Source organism: Bactrocera latifrons, unplaced genomic scaffold (assembly GCF_001853355.1).
Source record: "Bactrocera latifrons isolate USDA-ARS-PBARC rearing strain unplaced genomic scaffold, ASM185335v1 scaffold_94, whole genome shotgun sequence".
Classification (NCBI taxonomy): domain Eukaryota; kingdom Metazoa; phylum Arthropoda; class Insecta; order Diptera; family Tephritidae; genus Bactrocera; species Bactrocera latifrons.
In genome coordinates this window covers 812,480-835,507 of record NW_017537645.1, presented here as the reverse complement: position 1 = coordinate 835,507, position 23,028 = coordinate 812,480, and the positions used below count along the sequence as shown (strand labels likewise).

At 35.0% G+C, this 23,028-nt stretch overlaps 1 protein-coding gene across 9 annotated transcripts in view; it reads right to left on the bottom strand.

The window, feature by feature from the left end:
- LOC108977687 (segmentation protein cap'n'collar) overlaps positions 1–23,028 on the bottom strand; it is a 144,377-nt gene that overhangs the window by 42,251 nt on the left and 79,098 nt on the right. For all 9 annotated transcript variants that reach the window (XM_018947511.1, XM_018947507.1, XM_018947505.1 and 6 more), the window contains 2 exons: positions 2,842–2,921; positions 1,122–1,601 (listed from right to left, as the gene is read on the bottom strand). In XM_018947511.1, the coding sequence (XP_018803056.1) occupies positions 1,122–1,601; positions 2,842–2,921 (560 nt within the window). The remainder of the gene's footprint in view (positions 1–1,121; positions 1,602–2,841; positions 2,922–23,028) is intronic.

Here is a 23,028-nt window from a genome sequence, read left to right as displayed (position 1 = left end):
TAATCCATGCCAAATTTCTTAGATATCGCATTAAATAAAAATTTCCGATACACGCATTTTAAACCGATTATTCAGTTTGTATGGCAGCTATATGCTATAGTGATCCAAACTGAACCATTTCTTCAGATTTTGCACAATTGCTTAAGACAATTATCCATGCCCAATTTACTAATGATATCTCGTCAAATGAAAAAAGCTTTCCATACACGCATTTTCTCCCGATGATTCAGTTTGTATGGCAGCTATAAGCTATAGTGGCCCGACATCGGCCGTTCCGAGAAATGAGCAGCTCCTTGTTGAGAAAAAAATATGTGTAAAATCTCAGATCGATATCTCCAAAACTGAGGAACTAGTGGCTATGGCTAAGTCGACTGAGCTTGTCATACTGATAATTTATACATACATATGTACATACATATATACTATATAGATATATTTTGTAGGGTCTCCGACGTTTTCTACTGGGCCTTACATCATGGTGAACATAGTATACCCTGTTCAGGTTGTAATCATTTAGTAAATTTCGTACGATTTCGAAGATTGGCTCAGTAGCCGCCATTTTGTAATGAAATATCGATATATAGTTTTTTTTACTGATGTATACATTGAAGAAAGTATAAAAAAGGGAAATGCGATTCCTTTTTCCTTACTCCGAAAAAAAAGAATGTAAGTTAGGTCTTACCTAAGGGCTCTTGGCTGGTCTAAACCCTTAAAATCGTCACACAAGGTTTCTAAATGCTTGAAAGAGCTACAAATGCCTCACCTATAATTCTTCTAAACAAAGAACACCCCTACAACTCTTAACTAAAAAACAATAAAAAAAACAATTAAACAGGCATCCAACTTTAATTGCACCTGATTGTTCTGCGTTTCATTTTGTTTTCGTTTCACTTTTTCTTCTCGATGTTTGTAACCACTTTTTGACCTTTTAATGGTTTCATTGCATTTATTGCACCTTTTTTTCATCTGACGTTGATTGCATCAGAGGCCGCACACACCCACATACACACGCAGGAAAATTGAATTACATACATATGTTTGTCTGCAATGCACCTTTGCACCCTCCCGCTTGCTCAACACCAATCACACAACCATCTTGATTCTGTATTCTTTGCACTTACCTGATGGTGACCATGATGGAAACCGCCTGCTTGACGGTGGAAAGCACTATTTGCGCCGCCGCCAACATAACCTTGCATGCCGGCACTGCGTTGATGCGAATGATGGTGGTGGAATGGCGATGGTGCTGCTCCAGCTGATTGTAACATTTTGTCAAAATCGGCTAATTCTTCGCGTGCTTCGTCATCTAAATCGAAAAGTGGCGATGGCAATGAATAGACTTCGATCTCCGACAGCGATAGATCGAAATCCTCAATATAATCTTTCTCGGTGCTGTCCTGTTCCTGTTTGGTGGTGCCGTCAGTGGTTGTGTCGAGTGTTTTCTTAGCCAAATCTTCGTCTTTACCGTTAGATATGATAGCACTGACGTCCTTATTTTCGTTTAGCTCGTCTTCGCTGGTTTCCGTTTTGGTCTTGTCGTTGTTGTTATTAGTTTTTGCAGCCGCAGCTTTCGATGTTGAAGCGACAGAATCGTTTGAGCACTGTGTGTGTGAAATTGAGGTAAGATTAAAACTTTTTGACCACTTTTATGTATATAAATATAATACAAAAATGGTTCAAAATGTTAAATCATATCTTAAGGAGTCCGATTTAAATATATTTTAAATTTTATTTAAATTGTTACATTAATATTATATTTTGCGTTAAAAAGAAATAATTTGGAAGAAAATTAAATCTTGGGCTATACACAAGCAATTTTGAAAGTATAATGTTTTGAAGTTATAAATGAAAAATCTCGAAAATTATGTACATATGTATTTATTTCAAGGTTACAAACGAACAATTATTTAAAAATTAGAATTTGAGGTTATAAACAAACAACTTAAAAAATATTACGTTTTGAGGTTATAAATGAAATATTTCGAAAATTATATATATATTTTGATGTTAGAAAGGATCAATTTCGTAAAAAATGTTAAACGAACAACCTTAAAAGTACATATTATGATGTTATGAGGTTATAAACGAACACGTTCGAAAAAAAATATATTTTTTGAGGCTACAAACGATCAACTTCAAAAATATTACATTTTGAGGCTATAAACGAAGAGATTCGAAGATAATGGAGTTTTGGAATATAATCGTTCAATTTCGAAAGTACAATATTTTGAAGTTACAAACGAACAATTACGAAAACAATTTTGTGGTTATAAAGAAATAACGAAACGAAGGAACGAAATAACGAAAACATTCGAAGACAATTAAATTTTGAGATATAATTGAACAACTTCGAAAATATTATATTTTGAGGTTATAAACGAAGAAAATCGAAAAAAAAATTATATTTTGGTTATAAACGGAAAACTTCAAAAATATTATATTTAGAGGTTATAAATGAAGAAATACGAAAATAATTAAATTTTGAGGTTACAAATGAACAATTTCGAAAAAAAAAATATTTTTACGTTATAAACGAAGAACTTCGGAAAAAATATATTTTATGGTTACAAAACGACTACTTCAGAAATACTATATTTTGAGGTTATAAACGAATAAATTCGAATAAAATTAAATTTTGGGTTATAAACGAACAAATTCGAAAATATTGCATTTTTTGATAAATTACAATAACAATTCCAAAAATAAAATTTTTTTGAGAATATAGAAAACAATTTCAAAATAATATTTAATATATGTTACATATATAATAACCTTAAAATAAATCATAAACAAAAATTTTTTGTTATTTTTTAATTCGGTTATATTAGCCCCTTAACTTACCTCGCTATTAATATTACCGAATTCAGCCAATTGTAGTACGTCGTTAAGAATTTCGTCCAGTGGCAAACGGATATATTCACCTATAAATTACAAAAATTTAAAATTAGTATAGAACTATAAAATTACAAAATATATATTGGAGAATTAACTGTTATAAATGCCGAATTTAAGCCGAGTAAGAATTTGCTTAGTTTTACTGTTATTTTAATTATGTGGAATTGAGTTTATGGTGCAAGAAACTACAGCGAGAGTAGGTCTTAGAATTAACATCGGCAAAACCAAAGAATTTGGGGAATTTGCCTCACTCAATGCAAGAACAGAAAAATTGCACCCTTCGTCCAACACAAATTTGATTCTTAATTTCTCAAAAAATGAAGAGCAACACTTCCACGAATTCACTTGAACTGTTCTTTTGCCCAATTGATCGATTTCGCTAAAGCAAATAATTTAAAACAAAAATATAAAATATAAAAACAGAGTCAACATACACACACAAAATACGAAAGAAAATGCAAACATGTAAATATTTTGATTGACAGTCAGAAAAAAAAAATGCATTGAAAAGGCAATCTTCGAGAGCCTCTCACATTCAAAACAAACAAGAAAGGATACTGCAGAGAACAAATGCTGATTACGTGCTCGGAGCGCAGACACAGCACACACGAATTAATGCCCAGGAGAGCGATCAATTTTTTGTAGAAATTTTTTTTGGAAAAATACAGAGTTTATTTTGATAAACAAGTAACGGATATTTGTATAAAATATTTTGAATACACATACGGGGCATCTTTTCACTAGATTTCCAAAATTCAAAGCAAGCAAATGTTACTATAATGTAGAGCGCTGTGGGAATATGCCATTATGACGACTGTGAGATTTCTACGGAGCCATTTTGAGCGCATAAATATGCACCAAAATAACGCCCAGTAGTGGCTACCGTTTGTGAAGCGAAACAACAAGCTGACCACGCTGCCATTAATTGCAGCTTGAGTAATGAACGCTGTAGAAACACCTTGAGAGCGGAGCGGTCTCTTGATAGTTGCTTGAACGCTGGGCTGCGCGCTTAGAGCGGCAGACCGGCAGTCACGTTTAATGTTTAGTAAAAATTTATATTAAAAACGCGCATCATTAATCATAAAAATTCACATTTCAAAACGCCACACAATGCAACAACGAAAAGGAAAATCAAAAATGTGGAAAAAAGTACGGAAGCAGATGCAGATCGCTAAACCAACAATCCATTGACAGAATGCGATTATTATTATTTATGATAGCAAAACATAGACATACATAAATACATAGATATGCATGTACATGTAGTTATTTACTTATGTATAGGTAGTTAATGTGTCGTAAGTGCATATGAAAAATTAATAAATTTCTTTTGAATAGCCAACGGAGGAAATTTTCGCTAAATCATTCTTACAACTTTTGTATCAATTACACATTATAGTTGCACACACATACAAACAAACGTATGTACTTATTTTATATATGCATACATGTATAAAAATATATTACTTTTATATATATATGAAGCAGCTGTTCTAAAGCAAAGCAAAATGCTCTGGGATAGCCGCTAAAGAACTGATATCGGCTGAGTATGAACGAATGGAAATCTGTATAGAAATTTGGCAAAGATCATTTTTTAAGGCAATGCCACAATCTCCGAACAAATTGTTCCGATTGGACCACTATAGCATAGAGCTGCCTTACAAACTGACCGATCAAAATGAGTCTCTGTATAGAAACTTTTGCAATTGTGTAGGGTGTTCCTCGCTACCGAAGTCAACGATTTCTCTTATTTTTATTCAAACAGCTACTTACAACAATTTAGTACAACAAATTTACACAAGCAAGCCAAATAAGTAGCTGACATACAGGCTATAACCATATAACCAAGCACCAGCGGCATTAACTTCGCACTTGGCATGCGACATTATCGCACAAAACTATCTGGTATGCACAGAACACGAACTTATTACAAATGTTTGACAAAATCTATACCAAACACAGGCGCCTATATACATACATATGTATAAATGTATATATAATATTTATCAGAAAATTACTACTTAACATCGCCAAGTAAACAATGGCCGCTTGAAAAACCAAAAAACGGCAAAAAGAAAAAAAAAACACGAAAATTTCCGTGGAAAAAAATATAGTGGGCGAAGCATGTCAGGTAGTATGATAGACAGCCAGCCATGTAGCCGTTTAAGGTTAGAATAAAAGAGCCAAACACTTGAATAGGGTCAAAATTAGAATATAAATGCTTTGCTGCACTGCCAGACTAACCAAATGGTACAAAAAAAAAAAAAAAAAAAAAAAAAAATAGTTACAATAAAAAGCGGCAGCTAGCGTTAGAATTATTCAACATTCTAACGGGGTATGCTTGTGATGTTGTTGGGCTTAAACACCCCAAATCAAACAACTGTTGGCTTTACAAAACCAAACTATATGTTAAACATAAAAAATATGCTTATAACCGCCAATAGTACATGTTGTTGTATTATACATATACATACATATATACATATGTATGTATTTTTTTTTATTGCGCACCCACCTTCGTTTTTCTTGCTGCTTCCTACTTTTCCTATAATTCTATTTTACTCTAACGCTTATCGCGTCCAAGCCATATTTTTCCAAGCCTTTCGACCATAATTGTCGCTGTTATTTTAGGTCGTTTCTCACTCGATTTAGCTCCGCTCTTGTTGTTTTTATTCTATTTCACTTATTTCAAATTTGTTTTTTTTTTTTGTTTTGCTTCTAACAATTCTTGGACATATGAATTTCGAGCAATATTCAAAGTTTTTGTTTACTTAACATTTACCCACAAGTACACATATACATACCTACATTTACTGATACATATATACACAATGCACATACAACAACACACGAGCCTTTCAGGCACTTTCAAGCCCATACGAAGCCACAGAAGAAAGGTGTTTTACCAACTGCGCCCTATGAAAATATTATTCAATTTGTAGCTGGCTTTGTTGCACGCATACACATGCATACATACACAGACCACTTGCTTCTATGCGTGTGTGTTTATGTGCATTTTGGTTCGAATATTTGTATTAAAATATTGTAGTTTTTGAATAGTTTTTGTATTTTTGTCAGCGACAATTAGAAGCATTCGCTGGCGGGCAGGGTTGGAAGGCATGCATATGTATGCATATACATATTTACAAGTATGTGTGTTCAAACATTGTCAAGAAGGAAATATTTGTTTGGTATAATTGCTATATATTGTCTATTGTACGAAACAATTATATTTTTATTGGAGGGGCGAGTGCATACAATTCTATTAGTATGACCACAAAGTTGCAAATAGAATATTGAATATTTACTATACATTAAAAATTTGAAAAAATTAAGAAAAAAAAATTATACCATGACTATAAAATAGTAAGATTTTATAATTTAAATTTCGCACGACTAATATGATTTAGTATGACTTTCAGTGACATTTGTGCCAAATATCACATGAAAATAATCATTTCCATTTAGTATACGCTTGTTTTCCTGAAGTACATATCGTGCATTCAGCGATTTTTACGAAGAGTGAAATTATTCAAGAAAAACCGCAGCTCGAAAACCGTTTTAAGTCAAAAGCAGACATTAAACGCGAATCGCTACGTGCATTGAATACTATTTTGGAATTTGATTTTAACAACTGTTTCGAGAATTAGAACAAACGTTGCTACAAGTGTATTGTAGCCAAGAGGGATCTTTGAAGGGGATGACATAGATTATGAAGAATAAATTAAGAATTTTGAAGTTATGAACAAGGGGTCTTTCTATTTTTTTCTAACATTGATATATGTATGATCTATTAGACATAACTCTTTGGCCATCTCTACCATGCCTTGGTGAAGCCACGACTTCTATAAACCGAAATAAAATTTATAATAAGTTAAAAATAAGTATTACCCAAAATTATCGCCAATTTTTCTAAACTTAGATTGAATGAAAGGGGAGAAAGCAGCTTGTTCAATCGAAAAGCATCTAGTTATTTTCTTTAAAGGAATATATACTCTCCAGCTTCCTAATTTGATAGTATTTATAAAAAAAAAAAAAAAAAAAAAAATGCTAAAGAAACACACAACCAGACCCTTACTATCAAAGCAAGCCACTCTATTGGGTCTATAACTATTTTCGAGCGGCTTGCCAAGAGATGACATAACCCGATTATTATATTCATATTCATTGCTTCAATATTCCGAACATGCTTTGGAAAGCTGCTGATCTTCCTCAGTATTTGTCATTCATTTGAAGAATAAGTAAACATAATTTATTTCTTCACACAAATACATACTCGTATGTACATATGTCGAGCTTTAAGTCTGAAGAAATCTTTTGCCAAGGAGTTAATCTACACTACTTTAATATGAAGAGAATCTCAGCCGAAAGCTTGGACGGCCAAAAAAAGTTAAAGATGAGGCACTAGAAGCATTACTCGAGCTCGCACAAAATTTTGTAGCCACTGGTTGAGCCATTTCAAAGCGCTTAAAAAGCTTGGAAGCTGGGCGCCATATGAATTGAAATCAAAAGACTACGAAAGACGAGAGAGATATCAGAGGTGCAGCTTGAAAGAAGTAGTTTTTATAAAAAAACTGGCTGGCTTGCCAAATAAACGGTGCGGCCGAAAAACGACGGTTAAAAATATTTGGAAAACAGCGGCTGGGAAGTCTTGCTTCACTCGCCTTATAGACAGACCTTATCGTTTCCCAAAACTATTTGCTATTTGGTCGATGCATGACGCCTGGAATATGATACAAATCAAAACAGGATTAGTTTGATACATTATCGGTCCATCGCAGGTTTTTTGCTGTACCCAATGACGATGAGGACTGAGTCGACGTTAACGGCACGAATCCGAATAACCGGATTTATATGTGACCAAAGAACGTCTCTATTATAGAAGATTATTTATTTCAACTGCACCAACATTAAAATGTATTATATTGTCCTAAAAGATATAGGTTTTTGTCTGGTATTACTACCAATTAAATTTTGCATGCTTTTGCATCTTCGTGTTCATCTAACGGATGATCTAAGTAGAGCTACCTTTTTCAATAGTCTTTTTTTTTTGACAGATCGTGTCAAGCTGTCATGGTATTTGAATGGAATGACTTACGCCTGAACACCGTTTACAAATCGTTCAACTTTATTACGAAAACGAACCTCCGATCAATAATGTGTTACGCGGGGTTTTGTCCAGCGATTAGACCCATTTCGGTCACAATGTGTATGTAAAGAAACAAAATTGCCGCATTTGAGACGAAGAACAACCTGAAAAGATTTAAGAGCTGCCAATTTATGCAGAAAAAACAACGGTTTCGTGTGAATTGTGGGCAGGTGGTATCATCGATCCATATATCTTCAAAAGTGATGCCGGTGGGAATGCCGCTTCCCACACATTGCATCAATCAATGGATTTATTGAGAGCACACTACGCTGAGCAGATCGTATGATATAACACCGTTGGACTTTTTCCTGTGGGGGTATGTAAAGTTTAAAGCCTATGCGGACAATCCCGCTTCAATTCAGGTCTTGGAGCAAAACATCTCGCGTGTCATTCGCCACTTATCAGTCAAAGTGCTTGAACGAGTCATCGAAAATTGGACTCAACGAATGGATCACCTGAGACGCAACCGCGTCCAACATTTGAAGGAGATAATCTTCAAAAAATAAATGCCAAATAATGTTTTTCCGAATGATAAAAAATATTGCCCAATAAATTTGATGTTTCTGGGTTTTTGCTTTAAAAAAGTAGGGAACCTCGAAATGGATTACCATTTAAATTTAATGCATATTAAAGATAATGAAAATATATATATAAGAAATAAGGGATTATTATAATTTAAGAGTTTCTTTAACTTTTTCAAATGGATATTGAAGAAAATCATATCACAAAAATCGCGTCGGCTTTACTATTTTCAGTTTCAAATGCTGTGCCGTAAGGAATTTTCTTTTTTTGTGGAGACAATAATAATAAAAAGATATGAAGTGAAAAACTTATAATCAATCCTTAGAAAAGTAACAATATTTGAGACTAATTTTTGAAAATTTTTAGCTTAATAACTTAAAATTAGTAATTAAATTATTTGCTCTTAATTGAGTCCTAAAAATAAGTGTCATCATAAATATGTAAGACTTAGTTGACATATGTACACATATACATATGTAGATATGATTATTTATCCATATGAAGAGTATACGATCCGATTGAAATGTGCCAACGCACAAACATAAATACATACATATATATTCGTCTATCTATTTCAAGTGCACTTCAAAACCCAACATAATTGCAATCAAAGTTAAAATAACAATAATAACAACAACAAGGGCAAATGCAAAGTACACGAACAAATAATGTAAATATTGAGCTAAAAAATCGTAATTTATTTATATTGTGATTGATACGCACCTAAACTTTGATTGCGAGTGCGCTTGTATGTGTGTGCTGCAATTTGGTCAACGAAAAGGGTTACCAAGAGGTGACACAATTGTTGGATTGTCGCACAATGCTAAAACTGGCGATTGCATAACACAAAGCGCAGACAATAAAGGTCCGTTTGCTATTATTAGTTGTTGTTTTTTTTTTTTTTTGCAAATTTCGGTGACACAAATATGTTGCACACAAAGGGTTGTACAAAAGGTGCTGGCAATATGGCAATATAAAATGTGTTTCTGCACAATTGTTGGTGAGACACTTTTTGTTGCTTTTGCTGATATTGTTTGCAGGCTTGCTTGCTTTAATTTTTTGTTTTATAGGTAAAAGGTTTTTTTGTGGCAAGTTGGTCAACAATACTTTATGGCTTTTGATTTTTGCAACTTTTTTTTTTGTTTTTGTTGTGTATATTTAATGCTTATGTGTGTTGTAATTGAACAAAGCTTTCAAAAGCTGCACAAGTTTTTAATATTTTTTAATAAAAACAAAGTTTTGAATATTTTGTTTTTTACCAAGCAAACTTAGAACTTTTGAATATTTATTTTTTTTTAGCATAAGAAATACAAGTTTGAATATTTTTTTTCCAAGTAAAAATACAAGTTTCGAATAGTTTCGTTTAAAATCTTGACACAGTTCCACAATTCTCTCGACTTTTATTATAATTTTTTTTTTTTTGTTTATTACAAAATCAAATGTTTGCATTCAGTTTTGAAATATTTTCACACAACTTAGATTTTTGTGCTTCAGTTTGCTTGCACTTGCCAGCCGTCGGCTATTTTTCCGCGCTTACTCTGCAGCGTTTTCACAAGCTGACACTTTACACGCCCGAAAGCAAATGTTTCCTTGCAAGGATATTTTCTTATCGACACTTTGACGCCCACTTCAACTCGAATTGCCGTCTATTGCGCAAAAGTCGTAGCACACTACACAAAAAATAACGGCTTAGCTCCACGACAATACATATTTATATGTGTACATATTAATATTTTTGGTGGTGGCGTCACCACTTCACTCTTGCCAATTGCGCGTCTGAAAAATGAACTTTAACGCCGGCGAATTGCGTTCACACGTCGGCTAAATCGGTTAGTTGTGGTTGGGAGTGTTATGCGTCCACCATCGACCGAAGTGCGTTCAAGTATAAAAATTTCAATTTGATTCTAAATAATTGGCCCGCAAATGGCGACTCGCGATGGCGTTGGATCAACTTTCATGCACACAGTCACCTTCACACATACACATGAACATAGACCGATATTAAGCAATAAGAAAATAAATACCGTCTGCGGCGCTGCTGCTGCTGGCGCTCAGCTTCAGTCAGCGGCGCAAGAAACACGGCTTTAACCGGTATTCATGCATATGTATATATACCTGTCTCTTATACACATCTAGATGTGTATAAGAGACAGCACATGAACATAGACCGATATTAAGCAATAAGAAAATAAATACCGTCTGCGGCGCTGCTGCTGCTGGCGCTCAGCTTCAGTCAGCGGCGCAAGAAACACGGCTTTAACCGGTATTCATGCATATGTATATATACTTTCCCAATACTCCCCAAAATCTGCCACTGCAGCAGCAAACGTCAACGTCGCTGTCAGCAGCATTTTATTGGTATCCAAATTCGTATTGGTTATGTGCGAGCGAGAGGCCTATACAGAACAGCAACTGCGCACATGCGCCGAACACGAGCAAGCACAGCAGTCACACAGCAAACAACCGCTATTGCGCTGTTGCGATGGCATGAAATATAGGCGGAGTCTCATTGACGTTCACACCATTTGCTCAAGCAGCGCGCTGATTGTTTGCTGGCATAACCAAGCGTTCGCGCCTGTGTGTTTGTGTATGCGTTAATACCGGTTCGTATATCCAAGCGCACACTCGCAATGGTGTGCGTGCTTATGGTGGTTGCGTTGCTTGCTGCCTTCCATTTTCAATATGGATGCCGCTGCTGTGCATCCATGCAGCTTTGACTTGACTTCACAGCAGGAACAGGTTTCTTTTTTTCTACTTTTTTTCATGTAATTTCCTTAGATTGTAACATGTTTCTTTCTGGCTGACTCTTTGGGGTTTCTTGCTTCTGCCCAAATTGTTTTCGGCATTTTTGCTGCTATTATACACTTGTAAGCAGAAATGGGCTACTTAGATACATATACATATATATATATATATATATATATATATACATACATAATTGGAATAAAAAGGCTACTTATTTCGGATTTCCCATTCTTTTTCTCCAATTTAATTTTTATTTTTCTTTCAAAGTTAATTTAAATGCTTATGGAGGGGATATTATTATAAATGGGTTCAATGTTCACAAGCGATCAACTTTCTTTAATGCTAGCTGATTTAATGAATTGGATCTACCATTGAACTGTTTATGAGCTACATATTTTGGTATTAGTTTTAGGTTGTGAATGTTTAAAAAAAGTAAGGAATCGTAAGATATTTCTTTTAAGCACTTCTTGACTGTGACTATATGGACTTATAAATAGCAAAAAGATTTCAAGAAAGTTCAGACTGCGTAAAATCGTGATTAGTATTAAAAAAAATCATAGTACGGAAGAGCAAAGCTGATCTTTTTAAGTCAGTCAGAGGAATTATATTAAAACTAATAAAGAATGCGGCGTTAAGTGTCTCGAAAGCTTGTAAGAAGACGAATGAACGATGCTCAACGAACTAGCAGGAAGAAAACACAGCTGTCAACACGTCATATTAAAGTACGACTGGCAGTCCAACTTTGGAGGAACGTGCTTTAAAACGAGGAAACCAAGATAAATAGGATAAGTTCAGAAGGAAAAATAATTGTGTCATCTCTTAGGAGAAGCCATTAAGCACGGTGGGGTAAGTATCTTGGTCTAGGGAGCCTCAGTATTTGGATACACCTTGAAATATAATGAAGGCATTTATATTTGAAACCATTCCATAAGGCAATGATTCGATAAGGAAAAAGTTAGGATATTGCATTGGACTGCACAATCCCGGCCGTAGGGAAGCAGCTCTTAGTAATTGATCCCTTGCCAATATCATCAAAAACACCTCTTTTACTTTCAATCTTGACTTGATCATCACCAATAACCATCCATTGCAGAAACATGAGCTTTTTGCGCCATCTTGTGTGACACCCAAAGATCGCGTATTTTTTTAGTAATCAGCCTTATGGCTGAAAATGAATTTTAAGCAATGTTTAGATCCAGGGTCAGTGGAAACGTTGAATACGTGATAATTTCCATTATATTATTGATATTTTTGACAATTGGATAGGCGTACTGGCTTTGAACTCGCTGACTGTGCGCTTAAAACTAATCAAGGAGTGCATGACCGCATTAGCAATAGTTTCAAGCTTCTTCCCAATTAGACTTGTATGGGTGCCCGGTCACAGCACAATCGCTGGAAACTGGAAAACCGATGAACTTGTTAGGGAGAGCACCCTTTTCCCAATTTCGATGCCTTCTTGAGTTTTGACGTTGGACCTTTGGACCTCCAGTAAGTTCAGCTGGTCAACAAATAGAAATCCTTCTGGCCTAGTGTGAACCGTAAGAGGTCCTTAGAAACATCAGTCTCACAGCAGTTGTTGGTGTTCAAACTGGTCCAATAACTACACAAGCGGTGCGACTAAATCGCACGATCTTTGCCAAAGCAGCATGGGCGGAGACGAGTTAAAATCATCCTGCCACTTCTTCCTCCAATACGCTGCTTTTATCAGACTGATATTGAAATACATATCTCGGTTAGTACATCTTTGACAAACCCAGTGAAATTTTTGGGATTAACATTAACCGCCTTAGAAAATTTGTGGTAAGCTCAAAACGCCTCGACAGTGTATGAGGATCTTCTAGTGATCCAATTTTAGAAGCTTACGAGTAACACAAAAGATAAATTATCTGTCCAAGTAAGATTCGTCGATTTTGAAACAATGCCACGACGTATAACTGTGATCTAAAAATAGTCATACTTCATCATTTGATGATCAACACGTCAACAAAAAGAGATCTTACTGACATCGCTGGAATATCGAAAGGATCAGTGAAAACCATTTTGAAAGATCATTTGGACCTTCCAAAATCATTCAATTTCTTTGAAACACATCGTCGGGTTAACGTTTGCAAAACAACGCTTTCCGAAACCAGGATGTCATGAAACATATAATTACTGGCGATGAATTTTGGCTCGAATTATCGTGCCAAATGTCAGCCAAAGGCGAGGAAAAAACGCTTCAAAGCACTTCAAAAATGGAGGTTATGTTGACATTTTTCTGCGATTATCGAGCTGTGGTGCACTCAGAATCCCTTCCGACCGGCCAAACTGAAACCATGGAATACTATTTGAGTGTTATGCGTCGTTACCGCGAAGTTATTCGTAAAAATAAGCCCGAGTTATGACAGGCAACACTTGGTTTTTGCACCACGATAATGCACCATGCAACTTGCTTGATGCTTCTTGAGTATTCGCCTAATTTACGTTTGTGTGACTTCTGAATCCGAAGTTTGAATCAATTGTAGAAAAGTATTAAACGTGAATCGACAAGCAACCGTTTTGCGGATTGGCAAAACGTTGACACAAGTGTATTTGGGGCCAATGGAGATTACTTTGAGGGACGATATCGATTAAGAAGTTTCGATTTATGAAGAAAGTCTTACTATTTTTTGCTCACAGTGGTGAACTAACGTAACTTAGGTATTACATACAACAGCAAACCAGAAATGTGACTAATCTAAAATTGTGGGCGATATTTAAAAGAGATATGGTCCAAAAAAGCTCCCAAGCTTCTCTGGGGTTGGTATATCATATCTATTATTTGTCCATAAAATATTGTGAACAAAAAAACTATAAAATTTTAATTTTAGTTTATTGCTATAAATAAGCATTAATTACATAATGCAAATTAAAATGTTTACATTCACTCAATTAAAACAAAAAAAAAAAATAGAACCCAGCTAATTTGCTAAAATTTTATTGACCTACATCGCAGCGGCAAACACGAACAGTCAAGTCAGCTCATGCATGCATACATACATATACAGATACTTATAAAATGTAAACAAGATTTTAACCAACTCATTTTGAGTGACTTTTGAAATGCGACTTTTTGCGCACTGTTTTCTGCTATTACTGTTGTTGTTGTTCTTAAGTTAGTTGTTGTGCTTTGCTGTTTGCAAATATTAGCTATCGATTTCGAAAATAAACCATTAATGGTCACTTTTCTACACTTGCTTACTGTAAACACCTTCGAAAATGATATGCATAGCATGGCACACACACACACACACATACATACATGCATATAGCTGAGAAATTCTTGACCTAAAGATAGTAAAGCATTAGTACTTGTACTTTTTTACCAATTCATTGCGATCATCATGATGCTTGCGCTTTTTACCAAAAAGCAACAAATATAAACAACAACAACAACAATGCCAGTTTGGTGTTATGAATTGTGAACCGGCGCGTCATACATACTTGTACATAGAAGCGGCACAAGGTGCGCGCACCCAGTGTAATGATGATGACCGCTTAGCGCTGGTTGTTTTTGTTGCTGCTGTCGTTAAAATTGCGGTAATTGTGGTTATGCTAGGTCTATTGGGCAAAGGCTGACAACAAGTGATTTCAATATTCATATTCATTCATGAATTCTCATTAAAATCAGATGAAATACAACGGAGTGAAATAGAGAGTACTCACACCGGTGCTGTAGATTAGCCGCGCCAAAGTCGACGAAATTCGAACGAAATGAAGTGGTGAATGAGTGAATGACCGGTGAAGCGGTGGCCAAACGCGTTCGACCCACAACGCAATGAATTGCGAACAGCTAACCAGAAAACAACAACAACACACACACACCTCTTTTTAGGTTTTTGACTGGCGTTGTTGTTGTAAAATAATAATAAAATTTTCAATTTACGCAAGTTCATTGTTGACAACAAAACTATCATATCACGCCTGCTGCTACTGCTGTTGTTGTTGTTGTGTCTGTCGAAGTGGCCATCTGCCGCGCTATGTAAGTAGACATACAGCTGTTTGTTTTTGTTGCATGTTGGTGGCTTTTGCTATTTGCTGTTTGGCAGCAACGTCATCGGCGTTGCCGCTTATGACATTTGCAATTGGAGTCAGTGTTGTTGTTGTTGTTGGCATACTATAAACATAACCTTTAACGTTTATTTTGGTTAATAATTATGTCCCAAAATATTTGCTGTCAGTTGGTAGTAACTGGTAGCGATTTTCGATAATTTTCAAGCACACGCTGTACAGATGTCAGCAGATATTTTAAATAAAATTTTCATGGTAAAAAAATTTTCAAACAATTATTTAACATGCTTAACTCAAACGTTTGGGAACAGGCGTCAAAGATAGACAACAGAGCAAGCAGCATCGAAGACAGTTAGCCAGACTGTCAGGCAGGGTTTACTGAATGTTTGGTGTGATTGGCAGTGAACCATCTACTATAAGACCTTCCCCTGCGGCCAAGCTCTTAATTCGAGCCTGTATTCTCAATAATTGCACCGTTCGAATGAAGCAATCATCCAGAAGCAATCAGCCTTAGGCTAAATGGAGAGGAAGTGTGTACCATCAGGACGATGACAGATCACAAACATCGATAATGACTCTTTAGAGGTTCCAGAGTCTCTGTTAGGAGGTCCTTATGCATGTACCTTATAGTCCGGACTTTGTATAAAGTGATGTTTCTATCTACGGCGAATTATTTTGATGGTGAAAACTTGGCCTCCAGAGAAGCCTGTGACAATCGACTGTACCAGTTTTATTGACGAGCATTTTTGTAGAGTGGCGTTATGAAATTAACTTAAAAATGACAATGAAATAATACGGTAGATTTTTGACCCGATTCGCATCAATATAACTCTATTAAAGCCTTCATTTTGTTATAAAACTAATGGATTTCTATATAAAATCTTATATACAAAATATAAGAATCGAAATTTAAGTGAAAATAAAAAGGAAAAACGACAACAGTGTAAATTAGATAGATTTCTTTGTTAGCCGTTACAAAGTTCGCCGTGTCACAATATTTTTTAAGTGTTGGGCTAAAACTAAATTTTCAAAACATTTTTTTTTTTTGCTGAAAGTAAATTATATCTTGCTAAAACATTATTAAATGATTAGAATAGTAAGAAAACAAGAAAATAGGCAACAGTGTTCAACTGTCAGTCAACGTTAGAACGAAAAGCTTTCATTTGTTGAAAACCTTCTTTTTATTTTATAACAGATAAAATAATTTTCTAGGAAGGCCATTGCGCGTTGGAACGCATTTTAAAAAGTGAATACTGACGAATATTGCAATGAGCGCAGTTTTGTATTGAAATAGCTATAAAAATAGTTTACACATACTTTAAGAATAAATGGTTAAAATTAGATTTAAAAGAGGCTTTCCATTCGATTATTTTTTCCATACCCCCAAACCTCATCAAATTTATAAGAAATGCTCTAGCATTCTTAAAAATTAACTGCCGAAATCGTTGAAATTAAAAATTTAAAAACTTTCCAAAAGCAGTTAATTTTTGGTTGTGCTTTGAGCACAATATACCTAATAAAAGCCTTTTTTTTTTATTTACATAACAGCCACTACAGCACACCACCCTGTGTCACATATTTAGAACCCTAAAGCCGGTCACTAGATCAGCTTACGTCCGTTTTCCATGTCATCATAAAAATTTTGAAGGTCTCCACTGTTGTGTGGTGCTATTGTTGTTACTGTTATTATTGTTTTATATTTGGCATTTCATTACAATAACGCCAATGATGACTTTAGTTGTGCTGATGACTGTGTTGCTTTCGCACAAAACCACTTGACTGGTGGTGATGATGGCACAATTTAACGGTGACTTTGCCACACCAACACGCCAAAACAACAACAATAGCAACATCTAAAGGTCGAAAAACGAAAATGTAAAACACTTTTAGTTTCAAACACACTCACACATAAAAATAGCAACAAAAATATTTAGTGTTACATTTACAAATGCAACTCATTAAAAGCTACGCACTATCATCATTACAAACCGAAAGCAACAAAAAACTACTAAATAAAAATATTGCAAATGGTGAATGAGTCAACCTTATTTCATTGGGGGCAACAACAAAAGCAGAAAAGTGAGCGGATTCGAAGTGAATGAGCGAAAAACGCTTCAATGGCAATCAACGCCGCATACCAACAAGTGTTGCGGCGGCAACAACAAGACCATATGCGCTTTCAATAGTTATTTGATACATTTCAGCGCTCGTCTGAGCGTGGTGGCTTTTGATTTGTTTTCAACACCGGAAATTGCGCTGTAACGCTTTGCAGCGGTAACAAGCGAGCGTGTGCAGCGAGGAAACGCAATTCGGCCGCCATCTCGGCAACTATAGCGACCGACATTGCAGCAGCCGGCATTTTGTCTGCTTGTTGGCTCTTTCATTTGCCGACCGACCGACATTTTCAGCTAATTGAGTTGTAATTATGCCGCGCATGTGCATTTTGAATGTCAGACTACAGGCATTTTAGTATCTGCCACAGTTAAAACGAAGCGTTTGCAACAAAAAACGAAACAAAACCGAAGTGCGTGCAATAAAAGTGTTTTAGCCATCGCTGTACGGCCTAGCAACTATGCTATACGTACTTTTGCCTTTGTTTTTGTATAATCTTCAATACATGTGTATTCACATGCCTTTTTGTTGCCGACACCAATTGACAACAAATACATGAACTAAGCAGCTTCAAAAGTCTGCAATTGAGCTTAATGATTGCCGCGCAGACGCAGCTGGTTGGACTCTTCGGCGGCGGTGCGTTGGCCTATTAAGTTCCATAGCCATTTTTCGTCTTCTATTTCTCGCGTTTCCACTTGGTGTTGCTGCTGGCAAGCCAATTGGATTTTTTTCTTGATTTTTTTCAATTTTTTTAATTTTTTTTTTTTATGTTTTTCAATACTTCGATTTGACTTTACTGTAGGTATCACTTATTTTCTGTTTTTTTTTTTTTTCAATTTCGAAATACGCTTATTTTATATAATTGGCTTAATTAAAATTGATTTGGTAATAAACAAAAAGGGAAAAAAATTAAATTGAAAATTTTATAATTGCACTTGAATGGGTGATGGTGAGTAGCTATTTGGCGCACTCATTATTTTCAATTCGAAATGGGTTAAAAATATGGCGGCATTATTAGCTGCATATACACAACTATGTAAATATGTATTTATAAACACATGTGCATATGTATGTATGGGAATGGCCTCCAGATTTGTGGGAAATATGTAAATGCTTTTACATATCTACTGAGTAACTCTTATGCAGGATATGACTTGATTTCGGAAGTTAAAATTACCTACTCGGGAGAGTGTTGGTTAATTTGTAATGACTTTAAATAACGGTAATTGAGATTTGAAGGTAGTAGGAACGTAGGAAGGCATGAACGTGGTGTCTTAGACGGAGTTTACATGCATTTTAGTGGCTATTTTGTTGAAGTTGGGAAAGTCCGCAAAAGGAGCTAGATTAATGATCAAGAAACAAAAAACTAATTGGAATGACAACAGAAGTGTTTAACAGTGTTAGATTTCCTCGGAACAGGAAACGTATTTTCCGAGAAGCTTTTTCTTTTCATAATTACACTCAAAAGCATACATACTACATACTGAATATACATACATTTTACAAGTTTCGAAGAGGAGGGACCTAGAATTAAAAATAAAATCTCTGAATAATGAAAATTTCCGATACTTTCCTAAAAAATTTTGATAGTTAAGGACTTGAGATTTAAATAAAATTGATGACTTTATTAGAGGGATAATCTGACGATGTTCAAGATAATTAAAGAAAATGTAAATAACAAATATTCACCTTGGACGTGTTGAAATTAGTTCCGATAGAAGCAGAAAATATAATATTGTTCTAACGATTAGATGGAACTTGTAGCAAATTGAACTTTTATAAACCAATTTCTTTTTTCTTTATAAAAAGTGCGTTCCAAAGTAAACAGGACTGTAAAAAACAAACAGAACAAATAATTATTTCGGCAATATCAATTTATTTGATTCAAAATAGTCTCCTTCTGCTTCAATACAGCCTTTTGTACGGTTCAAAAACATGTCGAACGAGTGTTTTAACTCGAATGCCGGTATGGGCGACAGCATGCCGGTGCAAGCCTTTTGAATGGCCTCTACGTCTGCATAACGCCTTCCTTTCATGGGCAAATGAATTTTTACGAAAAGGAAGAAGTCGTACGGTGCCATATCAGGAGAATACGGAGAGTGGTTAATGGCTAAAATGTGATTTTTGGTCCTTTTTGACCTCTTTTATGATGTCCTTCGAATGTTGGATTCTGAGCAATTTTTGATCGTCAGTCAATTTGTGGGGATCAAACCGTGCACACACCTTTGCCAGCCCAAATGTTCAACCAAAATACGATAAATCTATGTTTTGGAGATGTTTAATTCCATTTCCATGATTTTCAATGATGATTTCGGCTGATTTTTGATGAATTCACGCACAGTTTCGATTTAATTTCCGGTGATCATGGATTTTGATTGGCCCATATGTTGATCGTCATTTATGTCCTCACGACCATTTTGAAAACGTTGAGACGACTCCTGCACTCTGCTACGGGATAGGCAATCATCTCCATAAACTTGTTTCATCAGTTGAAACGTGTCGGTAAAAGTTTTACCAATTATAAAACAAAATTTAATGTTGGCTCTTTGTTCGAAGTTAATTTTCACACCGATAACACATTTGACATCTGACATTTAAAACGCAATAACTTCACTTCCTATCGATGAAATGCCATGAAGTATAAATGATAAAAATAGCAGATTCTAACGCATATAAGACATATAGATGGCGCCAACAGGAGGCGCTAGAATCAAAAAGTCCTGTTTACTTTGGAACACAATTTGTATATCAAGCTGAAGTCTTTGCTATTGCGAAAGCCGCGGAGGGCAATGACTAACATCCAAAACGTCGCAACATTGGTAAGCCCATGGAACGAGCTTCCTGGGTGCAAAACTGCAAAAGTCATATGTAAAACGGTAGATCAGAAGTACACAAAATTCCTACTGGCATTCGGGATTTTAGGAACATGATCGGAATATTAACTAGTCACTATCTGGTGGCGACTCTCGCCCGCAAGAAGCGGGTGACAGATCGAGAAGACGGCAGGAAATGTCTGGAACAGTACACCAGGGAAACAATTGAGCATCGCTTGTGCACTTGTCTCGCATTGGCAAGACTACGCTGTGAGCATCTGGTGTTCCCACGGTATAATATTTTGGAGGAGGTATCGATGGTGAGGCCGCAAAGTCTGTTAAAACTCGAGTCAAGCGCAGGCATCCTAGGCCACTTGGGCCTAGCAACTGAATTCCATCTGGTATCGCAAAATACCAAACTGTTTGAAATATTACAATTTCATTACCTACTTCTAGTAAGTCTTTTTATCTCAGATATTAAGGGTCACACCCAGACTGACAGCCTAAAAAAGATTATCTTAGGGTATAAACTATACTGTGCGATATTCAACGGCACTAAAGGTCCTCCACTCCTGTAGGGATTTCGTTCTTCTCCGTGTTTGAATTTTAAAGACCTTCTCTACTAGAAAAATTTTAATATTGTTTTTATATTTTTTTGATGGCATAAACTGTCGATTTATATACACTAATTTAATAGAAATATTAGTTCAAAATTTCCAAAAACAAAAAACCTGAACTTTCGAATTTATGCGATTTATGATTATCAAGACTGTCTATATAGCTAAAGCTGTTAAAAATAAGAGGAAGGCGAAGAAAGTATTTTCGTTTATATATAATTATTATTTTCATGTTTATATCATAATTATTATATAACTTATAGAACTTTTTTCGTTTGTCAAAAATAAAAATTCTTTCCATAATTCTCCCTCTCCAATCAGCTACTAAGAAGTTTCAGCTGCCTTAACAAAGAATGTACAACATTATGCGTTTTCAGATAATTTCACTAACTGAAGTCAATAAACTTCTTTAAAACTGCCGTTGCGTAAAATTTAAGTTATGTAACTTAAAAGCAAAAATCCACGAAAACTCACAACGTAACATAATTAACAATAAGAGCATTTCTTGGTCACATGTAAGTAGTGCATATAGTATTTATGTACATATCTAAGCAGTTATTTAATAATATAATACATACTTAAAAGAAATGTACATACATACGTACCCAAATATATGGTATATGCGATACAATGTAATTGTAATGTGAATTCATCAAGCAGAGACAGCAAAAGTCACCGAAAATCAACAAATAAACACCAGAGAAAATCAAATAACAAGAACAACAGTAAAACATATAGCTGCTGTTTTTTTTATTGGATATCCGTTAATCAGCTTCAGTTGACAATGCGTTGAGGTATTGGTAACACGCTTATTATTGTTATTTCTTCGTTAATTTTTCGTGTTTTGTTGGTATGAGCTTTTTGTTGTTGCACACAAATACTGCACGTCAAAAGTAAAATGGGGCCCATCAGCGTACAAATAAATAAAAGTTGAAATGACAACAACAAAACACATTTATATACAAAAAATGGACACATACGTAATGAGATTTGTGGTGATACACCTTTGGTACACATACATATGTACATACAAACAAACCGATATATTATATGCATACATATGTATCTACGTACAGCTTTACGTCACATATTTATATATTTCTGTACGTGTGAACATTTTCTATGAGCCAGCGGCGTGTCCACTGATTACAACAAAAACAAATACATCAAACAGCAGCACTATTTTGTAATAATAATAACAACAACGGCTGGCTATATCGCTTGCGGGCATTTAGTGAGCTTGTAGCCAAAGCGAGTCGAAAACAAATACGTATTGATTACAATTGAAAAAAGTCAACACAACCAAATCGCATCAAATCAACACGGCTCAAATTGAAGCGAATCAAATGAAGCTGAGACGAGCGATTTCAATCGGATCACAACCAAGTGGCTGTCGAATAATATTACAAAAAACAAGCCTCTTTAACTATTTCAACTAGCCGCCAGTACTGAAGCGCTATCAGTATAAAGAAAAGACCAGGTGTGGAGTTAAATAAAAAGAGAAAAAGAACACAAAAATATTAAGTAATAAAAAATAAATAAAATTAAAACATAAAAAAATAATAATAATTGAGTTTAAAAAAAGAAATAAAAAAAGTTAAATAAAAAATTTTAAAATGTAACAAAAAAATATTAAAAAACTAAAATCAAAAAATATTTTAAAAAAGATTAAAAATTAAACAAAAATTAAAAACTAAAAACAAAAAAAAAAAAAGAAAACATGTTTATTTCGTTTGCATTGAAACTATAACACCCTACAAAAATACAAAAGTTTGCATACAAAAAGTTGCTATAGTAGTCCGCTCTAAACAATTTCTGCGGATATTACATTATTCCCTTGGACAATAATCCAAACCAAATTTCGTGAAGATATCTTGTGATATAAAAAAGGTTTTTCCTACCAGAACTTGATGTTGATGGATCAGTTTTTACGGCAGCTATATGCTCTAGCGATCCGATCTGAACAGTTTCTTCGGAGATTGCGGCATTGCCTTAAAAAATGATCTATGCCAAATTTCTTGAAGTTAACTCATTAAATAAACATATTTTCGGTACAAAAACTTGATTTTGATCTATCAGTTTGTATAACGGCTGTATGCTATAGTGCTCCGATATTGGCGATTCCAGTGAATAGCTCCTTGTGGAA